This window comes from Capsicum annuum, chromosome 1 (assembly GCF_002878395.1).
Source record: "Capsicum annuum cultivar UCD-10X-F1 chromosome 1, UCD10Xv1.1, whole genome shotgun sequence".
In the NCBI taxonomy this organism is placed as follows: Eukaryota; Viridiplantae; Streptophyta; class Magnoliopsida; order Solanales; family Solanaceae; genus Capsicum; species Capsicum annuum.
Genome location: NC_061111.1, coordinates 143589713 through 143609802, shown reverse-complemented (window position 1 = coordinate 143609802; position 20090 = coordinate 143589713). Strand labels below are relative to the sequence as shown.

General features: G+C 39.7%; 1 protein-coding gene across 2 annotated transcripts in view; it reads left to right on the top strand.

The window, feature by feature from the left end:
- The first annotated feature begins 2164 nt into the window (after nucleotides 1–2164).
- The window catches only part of LOC107838731 (endochitinase A), a 34753-nt gene continuing 16827 nt past the window's right edge, over nucleotides 2165–20090 (top strand). The window contains exons 1-4 of one of the 2 annotated variants that reach the window (XM_016681915.2): nucleotides 2165–2979; nucleotides 6551–6603; nucleotides 6688–6733; nucleotides 7269–7346. In XM_016681915.2, the coding sequence (XP_016537401.2) occupies nucleotides 2407–2979; nucleotides 6551–6603; nucleotides 6688–6733; nucleotides 7269–7346 (750 nt within the window). In that variant the 5' untranslated portion in view covers nucleotides 2165–2406. The remainder of the gene's footprint in view (nucleotides 2980–6550; nucleotides 6604–6687; nucleotides 6734–7268; nucleotides 7347–20090) is intronic. The other variant, XM_016681923.2, reaches the window with a different exon arrangement.

Below are 20090 nucleotides of genomic sequence, written 5' to 3'. Positions count from 1 at the left end.
CGTTGGAAACCATAAAAACAGATAACTAATCTATTGCACCAGTTATTTTATCTGTTGCAACATATAACCAACCTGTTACAACGGATGAGTAAACTGTTGAAAATAATTGAAATAGATCACTAATCTGTTGCACCAGGTATTTTATTTGTTGCAACGTATAACTAACCTGTTGCAATGGATGAGTAATTTATTGGAAATAGTAAAAACAGATCACTCATCTGTTGCACCAGGTATTTTGTCTGTTGTAACATATAACTAGCCTGTTGCAACGGATGAGTAATCCATTGGAAATAGTAAAATAGATCACTAATCTGTTGCACGTGGAAGGTTATTTGTTGCAACTTATAACCAACCTGTTGCAATGGATGAGTAATCCATTGGAAACAGTAAAACAGATCATTGATTTGTTGCACCTGGCAGGTTATTTGTTGCAATATATAACCAACCTATTGCAATGAATGAGTAATTCATTGGAAATAATAAAATAGATCACAAATTTATTGCACCTGACAGGTCATCTGTTGTAACATATAACCAACCTGTTGCAACGAATGAGTAATCCATTGGAAATAATAAAATAAATCACTAATTTATTGCACCTAAAAGGTTATCTGTTGTAACTTATAACCAACCTATTGCAACAGATGAGTAATCAGTTGGAAAACAGTAAAATAGATCATTGATCTGTTGCACCTGACAGGTTATCTATTACAACATATAACCAACCTGTTGCGACGAATGAGTAATCCGTTGAAAATAATAAAACAGATCACTGATCTATTGAAATACATCACTCATATGTTGCAAAATGAGTTATCTGTTGGATCAATATTATTTAGATTTCTTCCAAACAGAAGAGTCGTCTATCGCAATAGACGAATGACCTGTTAGATTGTTCATCTGTTCCATCTGATTTTCATAGTTGCATCAGATTTGCATTTGTTGCATCAGATGTTTCATCTATCGCATTAGATATTTCATTTGTTGCATCAGACGTTTCATCTATTGCATTAGATGTTTCATCTATTGCAACACCATTTTTACCAAAACAAACAACAAATTAACCCAGCAACAGCGACACATCACACACACACTAAGAACATCAACTGTGACAAAAAATCACCAACAAATCCGAATCAACAGTTCGACAACAAGAAGAAAAAATGCCAGGAATTAGGATTTTATTCAGTCCATATTTCAAATTTAAGCAAGAAATATTGAAATTGTTAACCAATACTAGAAGAGTAGTTGGCTCAAATTCCTCAGTTTCTTCATAATTTTTTGCCTATGAAAAAAGAAATGAGACGACGAAGAACTCAAAGTTGTTGTCGCCCGAGAAGTTTTCACGTCGATTGACGGTTGAAAGTCGAAAAGGAACTCGCCCGACTATTTGTCACCGGAAGTTGAAGTCGCTGGGGATTGAAGGGAGAAATTTTGCAGAATTGTTGGTTGAGAGAGAGTTGAGAGAAACTATCGAGAGAAATGAAAGAGACGATTGATTTGGATTGAAAAGGGGTGTGTGTTGGGTTGATTTGTATTTTTAAAAAGATTAAAAAGTTTTGAAAATATTAATCAAGTCCACAATTAACTTAATCAAGTTTCTTAATGATGTTTATCCCTTTAGTTGGGTCAATGTCATCAATTCTTCATTTAAGACTCAAAAGACACCTTTCCTTCAATTTTCTCAAGTAACTTGCCTGGTAACTTTTGGAAATACATAATCTGCTTTCCATTCAAAATGGAAATCCACACCAAGACATAATCCAAGTGATGTTTTATCCCGGATACTGGAGAGACCATCTCCACCGAAACATGTAGTGAGCTTCCATTTCCAACCAGTTGCATGCGACTGAAAGCTATGGCCTACTCCAACCTGCATAAGTTCAACACCGAACACATATACATCATTCGCGCTGAATCAGGAAACAGTACAATGTCAAGAAAAAAACAAAAATGTTCAGACCTGGAGATATAGTTTTTTTTTGTGTGTAAATTACTTTAATCTTTTTAGTGGACCTACTTGGTGTGATAATAAGCAAAATCTAAACTTAAATTTTACTGAGTTCTAAACCTATCAGTCTATCACCTAGCTTATACAGTTTGTTTTAATCAGTAGATTAACAACTAAATATATATTTAATGAATTTCTTAATGCGCTTTCAAGGTTTAGAAAAAACAAATGAATTCGTTGAAACGTGTACCTCATACTATCTCTCCCCTACAAATACTCGAGGAGGTAAATGACTTTCACAAAGGTTACTACGGACTCGAAGTACAAAATATAGTAATACAACAATATGGATCGTAAAAACGACGTCGCACTGCCCTCAAGACTTTCCATTCAAAATCAAATTCCAATCCCCCTAATAATAATACCCTCAAAAAGTTTCCCCGCCAACTCCGCCCATGGCACTTTCTACCCCACCAGCTCCGCCGGATCCTACGGCGGCCGCCTCCACCAGCGCCGCCACAACCACCACGACTGCCGCGGCAACAACTATAACCACCGGCAGCACTACAAGATCAATTTACTCTATCCCTCTAAGACCACCCACCCCTCAACCTCACCCCCATTTTTCCCTCCAATCTTCTCCTCACTACCCACCCACCCAACGCTTACCCCCCTCCACCACCAATCCTAATTACTCTCAATTACTACTTAAACCTCCTAATCCCGACCAAACATCTCATCTTCACAGTATTCTATACCCGGTTGCTTCTTCCGGCCGCGGGTTTTTGTCCAAACCTAGTAGTAATTACCCGAATCGGCCAGTTGTTAGACCGACTTTTGGGATGAATCATATGGATCCAGGTTCGGGTACGGGCACGGGTCAGGGTGCCGGTGGTAGATCAGGCCATTTTCAGCACGCTCTTATTGGGTCGTCTCCTGCTGCTACCAATTCTGCTGTTCCTGCTCCTGGTGGTGGCTTGCTTGGCGCGGTTAAGGGATTCCCAGTAGTCAGTTCTTCGCATCCCAAGGTTTTTGTAAATTCTTTCGTATTCACTTTAATTAGCTTGATAATTGAATTTGCTTGTTATTACTGCTCTCTCGTTTCATTATACTTGGCTCATTTTCGGAGGCGGATACATGATCTTGAGGTTCCGAGTGCCACATCCTATGAACAGTAGCGTCGTTTCCATAATTACCTAGGAGAATACTAATCGCTCATTGCTCCTAAAAATTCTTATTTCAAAAAAAGAAGAGATGTTTGACCCAGTTTTTTAAAGAAAAAATAAGTGCGAGTAGCAAAAACAATTTTTTCAGAAACTAAAAAATATTTTTTTCCTAGAAAAGTACCTTTTTAAAAAATATTTTCAAGAAAAATATACTTAGAAACACCTTTGAAAATTTTGATCAACACTAATTGCTGCTCAAAAGTGTTTTTAAAATTTATTAATCAGACGAAAACTGATTCTCACCAAAAATGTTTATTTTTGAAAGCGCTTTGAGAAAAAACAATTTGCAAAAAAAGTTGATTTGAAAAGTTTGACTAAACAAACCGTAAACTGATTTTATCATCACTTTTTTCAGTAAGGTTAGTCCAACCTCGCTGGTATGTTTTAATGCTTATAAAGACAAGGTCTAGGGTTCAAATCCGCGAAGGCGAAGCCACAATGTTTTTGAAACAATTTACAACGTTTAAATTATTTGCACAAAAAAACTGTCCAGTGCCGGATTTGAACTCGAAACCTCGGAGGTCAAAGCTCGACACTTTGGCATCTGCACTACACGCTGACCGGTTACTGCAGGTGGCGTGCTTTACATTTATAGAAACCCTTACACATATATACCTATATATAGAGAGTTTCAACCGAGATGTCCGGATGCCGTGTCACCCTCAAGCTACTAGATAGATCCACCCCCGGTCATGTTGACTTGACATCACTTCAAAGAACATTTATTACGATTTATTCTACTAAATTAAGTTTAATTAATTATGCTTTGGAAATAAATTTGACTGCAGTTATAATGATAGTAGTAGTATTGGAAGAAAATGATAAACTTTTCTTGATTTCATAAATTGCGACAAGTAAATTGAAACAACTATTTTTAATAAGAGGCCAAGTAAAATGAAAGTGAGGGAGTACTTTTTGGTTAGGTTTGAGTTTGCGAATTCGAAGGTGGGTCCTTGTAATTTGTTTCTGCCCTGTTAGTTCTTTAGTTCAGTGATTTACTTTTACTTATGAAAGCCACTTAATTTTTGAAGAAAAATAGTAAATTGATTATGTGTTCTTAGCTGGTATCAATAAGTATCATGTTGCATTTACTAAAGCAAACAAAAGAAGAAGGAAAAAACAGAGTAAACAAACAAGGAAAAAAGGGGAAGATCTGAAAGAATAGAGTAGCAAGTTCTCCATTATTAGCATTTGCGAATAAGTGCAATTTTAGGGAATTACAATGAGCTCAAAAATAATTTAATTGAATAATTTGTTGAATATTAATAATAAGATTATGGATGAATTTGGTTTCAAAAATGCTACCCTCCCAGTCCCAATTTGAGTGCCTTAGTTTGACCGGGATGAAGTTTAACAAAAGGAGTCTTTTGAATTTTGTGGTCTTAAACTTACCATGTAGATGTTTGAATTGAAAAACTTACTAAATTTACATTGAGGCACTCTTTTTGGGACAGACCAAAAAGGAAAGTAAGACACTTAGATTGGGAGGGGGGAGTATTTTTTTCACTTGTATATGATGAGACAATGTCTCATAGAAGCTGTTTAGAGTAATCCTTGATTAGTTGAGGAACGGGGAAGTAGACTCCCAATATCAGCTACAAGTATTTTATCATGAACAACAACAGCAACAACAACAATGTTCCTAATATTTTCCGCAAGTGGGGTCATGGAAGGGTAGAATGTGCTCAAAAATGGTTAAAACTTGTTTTTCCGGTGAAATTTCATGTTTTCCGTGCGGGTTAGTGTTTGAGTCTGGTAAGTCAGAAAATTGGCTGGGTGGATTTGTGTTATTGGGTCAGTTTAAAATTGGATCAGTGATAAAATGCCACGTGGAAGTTAAATAAACCCTTTTTTTTTTAAAAAAAATTGTTGACTGTAAGTCATAAGGGTATACGTGAGCCAAAAAGGTAACCAGAGCGTATTTTCAGCAAAATAGGTGGATGAAGGGTATATTTAGACCTTCTTCAGATAGTCCAAGGATATTTTTGGCCCTTTTTCAAAAAAAATAAAAATAAGAAAGAGATAGAAGAGGAATGAAAGCTACTCATGAGTCACCACAAATTCTGACATTCTATTCCCATATATATAAACATCAGTCTTGGTCTTGTCAAATCTCATTTTCTCTGTCACATTCATCTTTCAATAGATTCCTTTGGACCCAAAAAGGAGAAAGGAGCAAGCAGCAACCAAGACAGTAGGGAAAGAAGTGTGTTATCATTCACACTAAAAAGTTTTGAGGATATATGTATATGTGCTGATTACCAAACAATTGCGGTTAACTCTTGGGCATCCATCTCTGCACTGAACTACGTGGTATCAATGGGCAATATAACATATTTGCCGATAAAGGTGTTTTCAAGCTTCTTCAGATTTTCTTAAAATAAATTGTGTCAAGTGGTCTGCACTTTGCCAAGGCGGAATAGGGTTATATACATTCTCATTATGAGGGCCATTCGGGCCTGTATAAATAGATACTATATTTACATATGGATTCGTACATCATTACATTCCATTTAGGATCAGGAATATGCTTAACCGGACCTGTCTTTTACATATATGTATTGGGACCCTATTTACCTCTTTGAGTGAATCGAGAAATAGGTTTGATTGTACGTCTTGATTTATACCAGGCATCGCATTCTCCGGATAATTCACATCGAAGCAATTGGATGTCCAACTCTGGCCTATATGACATGATCGATCAATAGGGTTAGGAATATTAGCATGCATCCTACCTTATGCAGTATCTTGATTTGAGATCCTTTGGTTTTTGTTTCCTTTTCTGAAAGCAAAATATTTTGCTTTTTCTTTTCTCCTTGAGAAACAAATGCGAGTGCCTGGATCTGTATTCAGAAGGTTGTTGTTGGCTTTGTCTCTTGGAAAGAAGATATCACTGAAGCTTTAAAACATTTGCTGAGACTTCCATATGGGGACTCATAAATATTCTTTAAATGGCTAAATTTCTTTGGTTACAATTACATGTGCTTTGGAAATTAAATAATAAATGGCATAAGAGTTTACACATGATCCCCAGTCTAGGCTCGCAAGTATTGAGAAGAAAAAATTTCTTGTTTTCAGAAAATGACTTGGTTTATTTCTGTTAACAGATTATTTTCTTGCTGTTTTTTTCTGTTATCTAATCCAAACATCCCTTTAATCTTTGCGTGCCTCTGGCTTGTTTTCACTGCTTTCATGCTTTGTGCCAGTGTTGTCCAGCAGATTTACTTGATGACCTATCTCAGTAATGCAGTGCTGCAATTTTAAATGAGCAATTACATTCTTTTAGTGTGTTCCCCAGATCTATTTAATTTTTCTCATAATTTTGCTACCTTGTTTGTATCCTGATCCTGCTTGCTATATTTCCGTGTTCTAGATTGCTTCTACTCAGCCTTCCATTTCAGATTGTAATGGTTTCAGAGAGAAGAGGTAATGTAGGTTTTGCTTAGTTTCCTGTTTCCCATGTATGCTTAATATTACAATTCTTAGAGCTCTATATTTTGCTTGCGGTAGGGACAGAAGTAAGGATGATACCTTTGCTATAATCAGAGACAGAAAGGTAATTGCCTATCTCGTTGTTTAGCTTGATTTATGAAATATTCTCAATGCTTGTTGTTCTAGCTGGGCATGATCCTCATATTGACAGATGGAAGTCATTTAAATCATCCCCAGCCCTAAAAAATGAGCAGAAAAGAAAAAACATGTTGGAGTTTGGCATATCTGCTAACTATTTTATCACTTCTCTTTCATGAAGTTGTACATAATATTTCTAGCTACTAAAACAAAGTTTATATGAAGGCCTGATAGATGACATTGTTTTCTTGAGATGAATTATGTACAACGTAACCACACCTAGAAAAATAAACTTCTACCTCCTTGACTTGACAGAACAACACGTTCTCTTATCAGTTTTACCCAGTTTCTGCTTTGTTGGTGAGTGTTTGATCTGTGAGGCAATTTTGATTAATTCTTCGGCAAACTGGGGTCTTTGTGGTTTAGCATGAACCTCATTGTAGCATTTCACTGCTTAACTTTGGGATAGGTGCTTTGCTTTCCTTGCATCCCCTCCCTGATATTCTCTATGTTCAATTTAGGTCCGAATTTCTGATAATGCTTCCCTCTATTCCCTCTGTCGCTCATGGTTGAGGAATGGGCTTCCAGATGAAACTCAGGTTTGCTCAATTAGAAATTCGTTTTGCATTGCTTTATGTGCCTTCTTTTTGAAATATTAATTTTCTTTTGAGAGTATCTTGAATTACTTGGGGTTTCTGGCTCGTAAAATCTCAGTTCATTTTCTGATTAATTTGCTGCTTAGTTGCTTGTTCGTGCAACTAACATAACTTTCTTAGGTGCAACATGAGTTCGGCTTTTAAAATTTTCATCTGTTTCTTTAACATTATGTGCATTTATTAGCACATATCTCTTGTTTTTGAGCAGTACAGTCAAACATAAGAGATGCAATTTTTTTTTTTTTGTTGGACTTTAAAACAGGATAATCATGATTATATCTTATTTTCAACTTATTGATCTGTAATACCGGGCTGCTGCTTTTTTCTTTCAAATTAGACTTTTGTTGGTATATAATTTTCTCAACTACATAATTGTTCAGTTGCACTGACTGGGTGTCCAGGTAGTTATTAGGTGAGATTGTCAAATAGATGCCTGCAGAACTAGCTAGTGAGACCCTTTTCCAGTCTTGTGTATGCAATTTCACATATGTAGGCATGTAGCACATAGATGCTATCCAGTATTTTAAGTTTATGGAATCTTACAGTGACCTTGAGTTAATATATGATAATAATTGGGTTCACAGGACAAATGTTTGTAAATATTTGGTGGATTTCTTAATACGTTTGGTCAAAAGCTATTGGTTTAGTGTGTGAACCCATAGGTTAGACGGTAGAACCGCCACTTGTAGCACTCTAATCGTCAATCCCAGAGGTAAACGAGATTGAGCTGGTTTGGACATATGAAGAGGTGAGATGTAGATGCTCCAGTGAGGAAGTGTGAGAGGTTGGATATAGTCGGTACAAGGAGAGGTAGAGAGAGGTCGAGTAAGTACACAAGAGAGGTGACTAGACAAGACATAGCGCAACTTCAGGTTAACATGATCTTAAATAGGAGGGTGTGAAGGACACATATTAGGGTAGAAGATTTAGTTGGGTGTGTTGTTTAGCTTTTCGAAGTTTTAGGGTTGTTGATGTTTGTTATTCTACTGTCCGTAGTATTGCAGTCCATGCTTGTGATGCCTATCATTTTATGTGTTTACTATGCTTCGATTATTGCACTATTTTGTTGTTGTTCTTGTTTCTTTCGTGTAGACTTTGTCTTGTTGCATTATTTTCGTCACTATTTCCTTCTTCTCTGCTCCTGGATTTGTTGCACTTGTCAAGGGTATTTCGAAAACGGCCTCTTACCTCTACAAAGTAATGGTAAGGTCTGCGTATACTCTACCTTCCCCAGACCTCACTTGTGGGATTTCACTAGGCATGTGGTTGTTGTAATATTTTCTAGATATTCCAAGGACCTAAGTTGCTTGGACTCGGGTGCGGGTGTCGGACACGGGTGCGGATCCGAGTGTCGGATCTTTCATGATCGAATTTTTAAGATTCGAGGATATTGATTTGGATACGGATACGGGTGCAGGGACTCGCCAAAAAAAAATAAAAAATTTATACATATAGTTCAAAATTGACAAGTATTTTAAAACTAATGAAAAATGAGAATATTAATATGTTCAATATATACTTATGCTAAATTTAGTTTCATTAAAAAAATGTGTGCTTTCAAAGCATATGCATTAATCTTTAATTTATAATTAAATAATTATAATATTTATCCTCATTTTATAAACTCTAACTAATATACAATGCTTATTTCATTTAATCAAAATAAAGATAAATTATTTATTCTTAATAATAAATAATCAAAGAGGCAGCTATTGAATATGGAAAGCTTATCTCATTTAATTAAAAAAATTATAATGTTTATTCTTAATAACAAATAATGAACGTGGCAGCTATTAAAGGAGTGCAAGTCAATTAGAAAACAAATTAGTGTTAGGTGTTTGAACATCCATCTTCATCTTTTTCTCTGCTTCGTCTTCTCTCCTCCATTTTCGTCCCCAACTACATGTTTTACATGTCTTTTTTTTTCCAATACAATACAATATCACGATACGCACAATCTAGTTGTCCACCACGACATCGACAATTCTCGGCTTCAAAAACCTGTAACATCGTGAACAATACCTGCAACAGCCACACGAACAACAAGATTTACCAAGAAAAAAGCTTCAAAAGAGACAAAAGGACTGGTATAAATTACTATGTAGCAGTAGAATTGAAGGTATTTTGTTTCCGACCTATTCAAATCTTTACTTTGAGATATCAAAATTTTAATTTTTCTCCGAATTGTTGGTCAACACACCCGATCTCGTTTGACCAGATCCGACACAGATCCCATACCCTTACCTGTGTCAGTGTCATGTCAACACGGGTGCGGCACCGAAATTATCAAGTCCGAGCAACTTAGCCAAGGACAACAACATGATTTGTATAATCCCACAGATGGGGTCTAGAGAGGGTAGAGTGTACACATACTTTATCTCTACCTTGTGAGGAGCGGCTATTTTTGGTAGACTCTCGGCTTGAGGAGAGATGGAAAAGAAAGCAACAATAACAAACAATATAATAAGATAAACGGGATGAAAGAAACAATCAGGTAGTACTAGAGATCTAAGAATAATCAAGAACAAAAAAGATACTAATACCCTTGGTACGGGGAAAATACGCTCGGTAATTTATTAATCCTTTACTCTGATACTCGACCTCCACACCCTCCTATCAAGGATGATGTCATCGGTAAGCATATGTCTTGACTAATTATCTCTTCCCTAGACTTTTTTGGCCTTTCTCAACCTCCTATCCCCCATCTTGTCCACCACGGGGGCCGATCCTACATTGTCTCGAATTATCTTGGTATGCTTACAGATCCATCTCGGCATCCTCATTTCTCCTACTATTATTTTCTGATCATAAGATTTCTTAAGGGACCAACACTCCGCCCCATACAATGTAGTCGGTCTAATCACCACTCATGGAACTTACCTTTTAAGTCTTAACGGCACATTCTCATCACATAAAACACTGAATGTGAGCCTCCATTTCATCCGTCCCGCTTCCTGCTCCAATATGATGTGAGACATCATGGTCAAATATTCCAAAAGTTGATAGATATTTCTTTGAGTTGAAAATTGCAATATCCTAAAGATGTGTCCTAATGTGGTATTAATGTGGGTTTGAGTATAAATGTTATGTACTCCCCCCTTCCTAAATTGTACGTGACACCCTTTCATTTTTGGAAGTTTCATAATGTTTGACATAATTCCAAACATAATGTATTTTAGATAACACTCCCCTTTTCTATAAATTTAAATTCATTTAGATGCATTATTTGATGGACTATTGATCCTGTTTTCTGCTGCTATTTAAAAGACCCAGGAAAATTTGGATATCAAGTGCAGTGCATACTCGATTCATAGTTTGTTTCCGTCCTTATTCTGGATTCATTCTAGCGACACATTGAAAAAATGTAATTTGAAATCCTAATAGTATTTTTTTTCTTTAATCCAAATAGCACCATCCAATCACTTGAACAACTCGACTTTAGAGTTTAGACAATGATGTGATATTTCTCCCATAACAATCATTTGGTTTGTCAGTAAGTTATTGATACATCCAAATTACAACTCTTTTACAGGAGTATAAGCGGTCGTTGTCAAATATATAATCCAACTAGGTTGGGGTCGAATCTCACAGTGAATTTGGTGTTAATTAAGTTGTATGCAGATTAGTTGACTTTTAATCATTTGTTTCCATAAAACAAAGGGGGGTTTGATTCAGTTCACAAATAAATAGTTTCAGTTTAAATAAAATGAGATTTGTCTAGTAGTATTTGAATTCAGAGAAATAGCAAGCTAGGGTTATGTCCACCTTGTAGTTTCTATACTTTCTACTTAGGGGTTTTACGAATTCATACATGCATTATACTTACAGAGAAACGTATTTGATAACTTGATCCTAGTGTTTCTCAATCATTAAGGACTAATTCACTTTAGTTCCCTCGAATCAAAAGTGTTTACAATAATTATACGAAATCTCCAAGTTGTTAATCCTATTAAGGCATTAACGTGTAAAATAGAGATTGAAAACTCTATCTTCTTGTCACTACTCTCTTTTACGAACATCAACCTCTCCATTCAAGCAAGTTGTGTTTTATGGCACTCCCTCTATGTTTGCAACCACGAGATTTCAAGATAAACGAAGAGAGTAGGATATAAGGAAATCAACGCATAATGAATTCAAAAACCCAAAGTAATAGATTGTATGTTACAAGGCTTCCATAACCCTAACTAAGAAACTTAGCTACTCGTGAATAAAAAAGGAATCAAAGTATTAATGTTCATCATACCAAACGTAAAGAAATTGTCTTGGTGAAGTTGCACGTTAACAAGATGACACCTTTCTCTCACAGAGTATTTTAGCCGCCACTCTCAGTTCAAAAGTACAAAATAATATGTGAACGATCAGCTTGGGGTATTTTTAGGAACTTTTGTCTTTAATTGCCCTCTAAGTCCCTAGACTTCATTTAAATGATTAAATAGTTTTGGAACATAGTTTTAGGCACCACATTGCATCCAACATGCTACTTTTGCTTGTGTCTTATGCCATCCGCATTTCATGGTCCCTCTATGTCTCCATCTACTTCATTTACACCTGAAATCATGCTAATCATATGGGTTAGCTCAATTACATAAACAACAACAACAACAACAACAAACCCAGTATATTCCCACATAATGGGGTTTGGGGAGGGTAGAGTGTACGCAGTCCATACCACTACCTCAAAAGAGGTAGAGAGGCTGTTTCCGATAGACTCCCGGCTCAAGATAAGACGCAGTATACAGAAGCATGCAAGGCATAAAACAAGATAAAATAACACAGGTACGACATCCACAAGAAAAAAAATTTACAATGCCAAACCAAGGACACCAAAATCCACCTAATTACTGACTACGACTCATCCACACCCTTAGCCCTCTATTCTAATGCTTTTCCTCCATACCTTCCTATCCAAGGTCATGTCCTCAGTCAGCTGCAACTGCTCCATGTCACGTCTAATCACTTCTCTCCAGTATTTATTTCTTCAGTCTACCCTTACCCCGCTTGAAACCATCCAAGGCCAACCTTTCACACCTACGAACTGGGGCATCCGTGCCCCTTCTCATCACATGACCAAACCATCTCAACCTCACTTCTCGCATTTTATCCTCCAATGACACCACTCCCACCTTCTCTCGAATAATTTCATTCCTAACCCTGTTAGCCCTTGTGAATTCACACATCCAACGCAATATCCTCATTTCTGTCACTTTCAACTTTTGGATATGAGAATTCTTAACCAGCCAACACTCCGCTCCATCCAACATAGCAGGCCAGAGTGCAACTCTATAGAATTTACCTTTCAGCTTGGGGGACACCTTCTTATCGCATAAAATTCCCGAAGCAAGCCTCCATTTCATCCAACCTGCCCCAATACGGTGAGAGACATCCTCGTCTATCTCTCCATTTCCCTGAATCGTAGACCCGAGATACTTAAAACTATCCCTCTTGCAAACTGCCTGAGAATCCAACTTCACTATCACCTCCTCTCCTCTTGCCTTGAGTCACTAAATTTGCACTCCAAGTACTCTGTCTTGTTCCTACTCAACCTGAAACCTTTAGACTCCAGGGTTTGTCTCCAAACCTCTAGCTTATCATTAACCCCTTGTTGCGACTCATCAATCAAAACTATATCATCCGCGAAAAGCATACACCAAGGCACTTCGCCCTGTATATTCCACGTCAACACATCCATCACTAGAGTGAATAAAAAAGGACTAAGAGTTGATCCCTGTAAAGACCGGAAAATGGTCAGAATCTCCTCCCACTGTCCTAACTCGAGTCTTCGCTTCCTCATACATGTCTTTAATCGCTCTGAAGTACGCCACCGGGACCCCCTCACCTCCAAGCATCTCCAAAGCACCTCCCTAGGGACCTTGTCATAAATTTTTTTTAAGTCGATAAACACCATGTGAAGGTCCCTCTTCCTCTCTCTATACTGCTCTACCAGTCTCCGCACAAGGTGAATCGCCTCAGTCGTGGAGCGATCAGGCATAAAACCAAATTGATTCTCCGAAATAGACATAATCTTCCTCAACCTCCACTCCACCACCCTCTCCCAAATCTTCATCGTGTGACTCAACAACTTAATTCCTCGGTAGTTGTTGCAATTTTGAATGTCACCCTTGTTTTTAAATAAAGGAATCATCGTACTTCATCTCCACGCCTCAGGCATCTTTGCTGCCTTGAAAATATTGTTAAACAAGTTGGTCAGCCACCTCAACCCTGACTCGCCAGAGAACTTCCAAAAATCTACCGGAATCTCGTCGGGCCCCATCGCCCTGCACCTACGCATCGTGCGAATAGCCTCACTGACCTCTTCTACCTTAAAACTCCGACAATAGCCAAAGTCGCGACACTCCCCGGAATACTCCAGCTCCCCTAACACAACACCTCTGTCCCTCTCATCATGCAAATGCAAGAGCTTATGGAAATACGGCTGCCATCTTTTCTTAATGAGGTTGTCTTCCACCAAAACTCTGCCATCCTCCACCTTAATGCACTTCACCCGGTCCAGATCACGACCCTTCCGCTCCCTAACCTTGGCAAGCCTAAACAACTTCTTCTCCCCGCCTTTCTCTTCTAACCCTTTATTCAAACTCTCAAAAGCTGTTGTCTTAGTTGCCGTGACTGCTAACTTAGCCTTCTTTTTAGCTGACTTGTACTCCTCCCTGCTCACCCGCTTCTCTTCATCATCCTTACACTCAACCAACTTAGTATAAGCCTTCTTCTTCGTCTCTACCTTCTTCTTAACATCTTCATTCCACCACAAATCCCCCCGATACCGGCCAGACCAGCCCCTCAAAACACCCAACACATCTCTAGCCGACTCCCTGATGCAACCAGCAACCCTATCCCACATGCTGTCCACGTCCCCCCTACACTCCCACACCCCCATCCCCTCCAACTTCGCCCCTATCTCCAAAGCACTAACGGGAGTCAGACTGCCCCACCTAACCCTAGGTTGACCTTTCCCACCTCGCCTCATTTTGCCCCTCTTAATAACCAAGTCCATCACCTGGAGTCTATGCTGAGTTGCAAGATTCTCACTTGGCATTACCTTACAATCCTTACACAAAACTCTATTCCCCTTCCTAAGCAGCAAAAAGTCAATCTAAGTCTTGGCTATCCTGCTACAGAAAGTAACCAAATGCTCTTCTTTCTTCGGAAAGTTGAAATTCAATACCACCAACCCAAAGGCTCTCGCAAAATCCAAAAGAGCAGCTCCCTCATCATTCCTAACCCCGAAACCAAAGCCCCGTGCACATCATCGTACCCTAACGGCAAAGACTCGATGTGCCCGTTGAAATCCCCACCTATGAAAATCTTCTCCGACCTAGGCACGCCTCTAACCACCTCGTCCAAAACCTGCCAAAATTTCTTCTTCTTTTCCTCGTCCAGGCCCACCCGTAGCGCATACGCACTACAGATGTTCACTACCTGCCCCCTAAGCTCCTCGTCCACTAAGATACCTACGGCATTCCTACGCCTTTCACTACCTGAATACCACAACTTGTATCCATCTACATCCCTAGCCTTGGAACCTACCCACTTGGTCTCCTGGACACACGCAATATTAATCTTTCTCCTCCTAAGAATCTTAACCAGTTCTATCGACTTACCTTGCAAGGTCCCAATGTTCCACGATCCTACCCTCAAGCTATCAACTCTATTATCCTCTCCCTTAAAACCTCGCACTCCGCATCTCGTACCTAACCCAACACCAACCCTCGAGCCCACTCTCAGCCCCCCAGGCCCCCCAGGACATGACCCTATTCCACCATGAGCCACCCAAGCCACTACTCAAGACAAACTACAACGGAGGTTAAAAAACAACAGTAAGCCAATAACAATAAAAGGCATACGCAAAGCACGAAATACAACTAAAATTCAAGCACAACAAATGCTATCAGAATAAAGAACTAGAGAAATAGAAATAGAGTTCAAGGTTAGAATTCACAGGGATATATAGAGGCGTCTCCGTAATCCCACAACCGCCACAATTATCCAAACAGCGACCCACACCACGTTCCAAACCAACCCGCACACAAACACACAAACGAAGGAACCGTAGGAGAAAACAGTAGAACTGCCAACAGTAAAGCACCAAATACACACAATATCTACCAATATGCAAAATCCGGCACAACTAAAATCACAAGAAATAGAAATTAAAATTACCAAGGAACTAAACTGTGAAGAGTAAACTAAATAGTAAAGTTCAGATGTCATCGGGATTCCGCGTATGGTGGTCACACCAATTTTGCTGTCGAAATTGATTGCCAGAAATATAGTTACCAGAAAGAGGTCGGTTGTTCGTCGCCGGAATGTCGCCGGGGCTTCTTCTTGATGTTGCCGGAATCTGGTCGCTGGCTGACGTCTTACCCACTATTTTAACAATTTTTAAACCGTTTTTGTCCAGCGCTTCACTCTTCCACCCTCGCCGGAGCCGAGCCAGCGAAAGCCCTAAATCCGCGGTGATAACAGTGTCTGGCACCGAACTGGAGGGAGAGAAGAGCTTGGGAGAAGAGAGGGCTTGGTGAGAGAGAGGGGGAGAGATAGTGACCTTACCTATTTCCGGTGCTACTACGCTGTCGCCGGCGTCGGCCGGTCAGTCCCGACCATTTAAAAGTGAACGTTAAAAGTAGAAGAGAAAAGGAGCGTGTAGAGAGCGTAATCTCTCCTCAAGTACATAAAAGTAGAATAAAAACATAAGAAACTAGGCACTTTGTTCTCAAAACTTAGCTAAAAGATGGGCAAGTTATGGTGCTTAGGCGTATAAATACACCCAAGATCACCACCCCCCACTTAAAGCTTTGTTCGTCCTCGAACAACTTATCCATTTATGCATACTACACAAGATCCAACCTTGGGGCAATTCTTGGCCAAATTGAGAAGCTATTCCACCCTATCATTACGCTAGCAAAGCATTGAATGGGGCGCAGAAAAACTACACAGTCACCGAGCAGGAACTTCTAGCAGTTGTTTATGCATTTGAGAAGTTCCGTGCTTATTTGTTGGGCACCAAGGTAGTGGTCCACACCGACCATGCTGCGTTAAGATACTTGATGGCGAAGAAAGACGCCAAACCAAGGCTCATCAGATGGCTGTTACTGCTGCAGGTTAAGGATTCAAACACAAGCCAAGGTTCAGCTCTTAGCACTACAGGAAGACATGCACGAGATGTGAGCTTCTTCCGCCTTCTATATGGCATAACGAAGCTCAGCATGATGAGTGGAGGTCGTGTACCTACTGTTGAGGAGCTACGTCAGCTGGACTATGATTATCCACTAAATGAGCACGCAAGAGCTATGTGTGGAGTGGGGCCTGCTTTTAAGGAGCCAGTGGATGACGATGCGCAGACTGATGAGGATCGGCGGCTAATGGATTCTGACATGGAGGCCAAGTCTTGTGAGGATGATTCCGATGCAGGTGGCATGGCCCTTGATGTGGAGGAGTACTACTAGTCAGGTTCTTTATTTTGTTGTTTGCACTGGGGACAGTGCTTGGCTTAAGTGTGGGGTGATTAGTTACTGTGTTGCTTGCTTTGTAGAAAAATAGTGCCTTCTCCTTAGTATACTTCTTTGATAGGATTAATTATTTTGTTTCTTGTTATATGTTTGGTTGCTTTAGTCATATTTAGGTGCTTTTCTCGATGATGGATGGATGACGACCGTTTTAAGAGAAAAAGGCTTTCACTTGTTAGAACCTACACATGACTGATTTTCTCTTAAGACGGTCGTCATCCATCCATCATCGAGAAAAACACCTAATTATGACTAAAGCAACCAACCATATACCAAGAAACAAAATAATTAATCCTATCAACGAAGTATACTAAGGGGAAGGCACTATTTTTCTACAAAGCAAGCAACACAGTAACCAGTCACCCCACACTTAAGCCAAAGCACTGTCCCCAGTGCAAACAACAAAATAAAGAACCTGGCTAGTAGCACTCCTCCTCCACATCAGGGGTCATGCCACCTGCATCGGAATCATCCTTACTAGACTCTGCCTCTATGTCAGAATCCATTAGCCGTCGATCCTTATCAGTTTGCGCATCGTCATCCAATGGCTCCTTAAAAGCTGGCCCCACTCCACACATAGCTCTTGCATGCTCATTTAGAGGATAATCATAGTCGACGTAGCTCCTCAGCAGTAGATACACGACCTCCACTCATTATGGTGAGCTTCATCATGCCATATAGATGGCGGAAGAAGCTCTCATCTCGTGCATGTCTTTCTGTAGTGCTGAGAGCTGGACCTTGGCTTGCGTCTGAATCCTTAACCGTTGTGACGTCCACTCTTTTCGGGTTCTGGGGCAGCTTCAGCTGGCTCTTCCTCAATCCCATTCTTTTTCAAGATGTTGGTCAGTAAGCTTCCAAAACTGAATCTTGTCTTTTTGTGCACCCTGGCTTTGCGCATAGAAGCGCGTATAACTGCACCAATATTTATGGGGATGTCAGTCATCAAAGCAAACACTAGACATACCCGATCACAAGTGATTTTGGTGAATTGCGTTCTCGGAATCAAACAAACATTGACTATCCTCAGCCAAATACGCGCTTCCCTACTCAGAAAAGCATACGGAAAAGTGTTGTGGTGGCCTTTGTCTTTGTGATAGGTCCATCGAGCCATGGAACAGGATCCGCACAATGTGTGTCTGATAACTCTATAAGGAGGCCTGCTATACAATTCCTTCAGCTTGGAGTTGTCTACCTTCGGAGTACCAAGGTGTGAGTTCAATAACTCAGTTGTCAGATTTATGATCTGCCCTCGAATTTTCACCTCATTCCCGTGGGTATTTGGAAACCAATTTGCATAAAATTCCCTAACCTAATCCAGATTGCATTCACCCATGTCTTCAAAAATGAAGTTGAGCTTCAGTTGAGTGATCCTGGCCAAACTACGACGGCAGTGCCTTGCCAAACTTTCTATGGATAAGCTCCACTGGTAAGTATTGAGGTGCTTTGTTGTCCTTGTACCACTGCTTACCCTCTTTCTTGACCCATTTGATTCCAAATATGCGTCGGGGCCCTTGAAGGGAGCATGAGGTAGCCCGGTTGGCTTCAGAGGATTTCCCAGCTCGTGACCTTTTTTGCCCTTTTTGACCTTACTTTGGGAGCCATATTTCCTGTATTCATCATAGCATCCACATTAGCCACACATAATAAAATTCTTGTGGAATCGCCACCCCCCGCTTAATTTGTTAGCATAAACCAATTAAGTGTTATTGTCGGGTACTCAGACTTTACCGACACACTTTGACATGGTACACCAACATTATTCACACACTTCACCGGTGGCTCCCCCCCCCCCTTCCCCCCCTTTTTTGGCTTCAATTCACAATTTTACTCCACAAACCCCTTAAATTCCGCAACAATTTGCAATTCAAATTAGCACATGTCATAACACAAAATCAGTCCATTCAAGTCCCTAATTCCACCAATCTATCTCAATGAAATCATTATTGAACAAAATCATGCCTTAAAGCTTCAACATATCAATACCTATAAGACACCATTACTTACAAACAAATCAACCAACACCATGTTCAAAGGTAAATTAAGATGTGAATTATTAGCCACAGAACTAAAGTATGTTAGTCATGAACAATTTAATCACACCCAAAAGCTTAAAGAACTACAACAATGGTGTTTCCTACAACAATGGTATTCATCTTCCCAAGAATTTAATTTGACATAGCCATGGCAAGAACTCAACCACAAGAATTTAATTAAAAACTACAAAATAAAGTCATAACAATTAAAGATTAAGAAAAGAAAACTTACCTTGAAGAGAAAAGATTGAGGAAAGAAAGGAAAAGTTCTTGAAAAGATTGAGGAAAGAAAGGAAAAGTTCTTGGGATTTGTATGTAAAGAAAAAACTTTTAAGGCTAAGTAGTGTTGGTGCTGAAATAATAGAGAATTTGGGGATTTAGGGTGTTGGTTTTATTTATAAAAGTGGATTCCGGGTCGGGTTGACCAGATTGGCTTTTGGTATTATGTTGGCATTCGGTGCTAGGCGGCGCATGGGGTATCGCCTAAACTTAGGTGTGCGTCGCATGGGGCATCGCCTAAGAGAGGTAATGGACTTAGGCGGTATGCATGGTATCGCCTAAGTTTAAGTTTGCGCTGCATGGGGTATCGCCTACATTGCCTTAGGCGCCGCCGCACACATTATCGCCTAGGTGAGGCAGTGTGCATGGGCGATGGAAAGGTATCGCATGGCTTGTCGCCAACCTTACCTTAGGCGCCGCGTTGTGTATCGCCAAAGAGAGGCAGTGAGCATAAACGGCATGTAAGGCGCCGCACACCCCATAGCCTACGTGAGGCAGTGTTGTTATGTCATGAGACATAGACATGGACCAAAATCGAGGTTCCATTGTTGCAACACGAACTCGTTTCGGACCCAACCTTTTACCACTTCAACTTACCTGTAAAGTGCCCGATACTCAAAAGCTCACCACATCCGATGTGACTCACTTCTAAATCGAATTTGGTGCCTATCACCTCCTTAGCACTTCATACACCTACACTTAATAAAAAACAACTAAAAATGATTAGAAGGGTGGGTTGCCTCCCACCAAGCACCGTAGTTTCGGTCGTGGCTCGACTCTTATTTTTGTTTAACATGATAAAATCATGGATTGCCTCCCATGCAGCGCCTGATTTTACATCGCGGTATGACTCG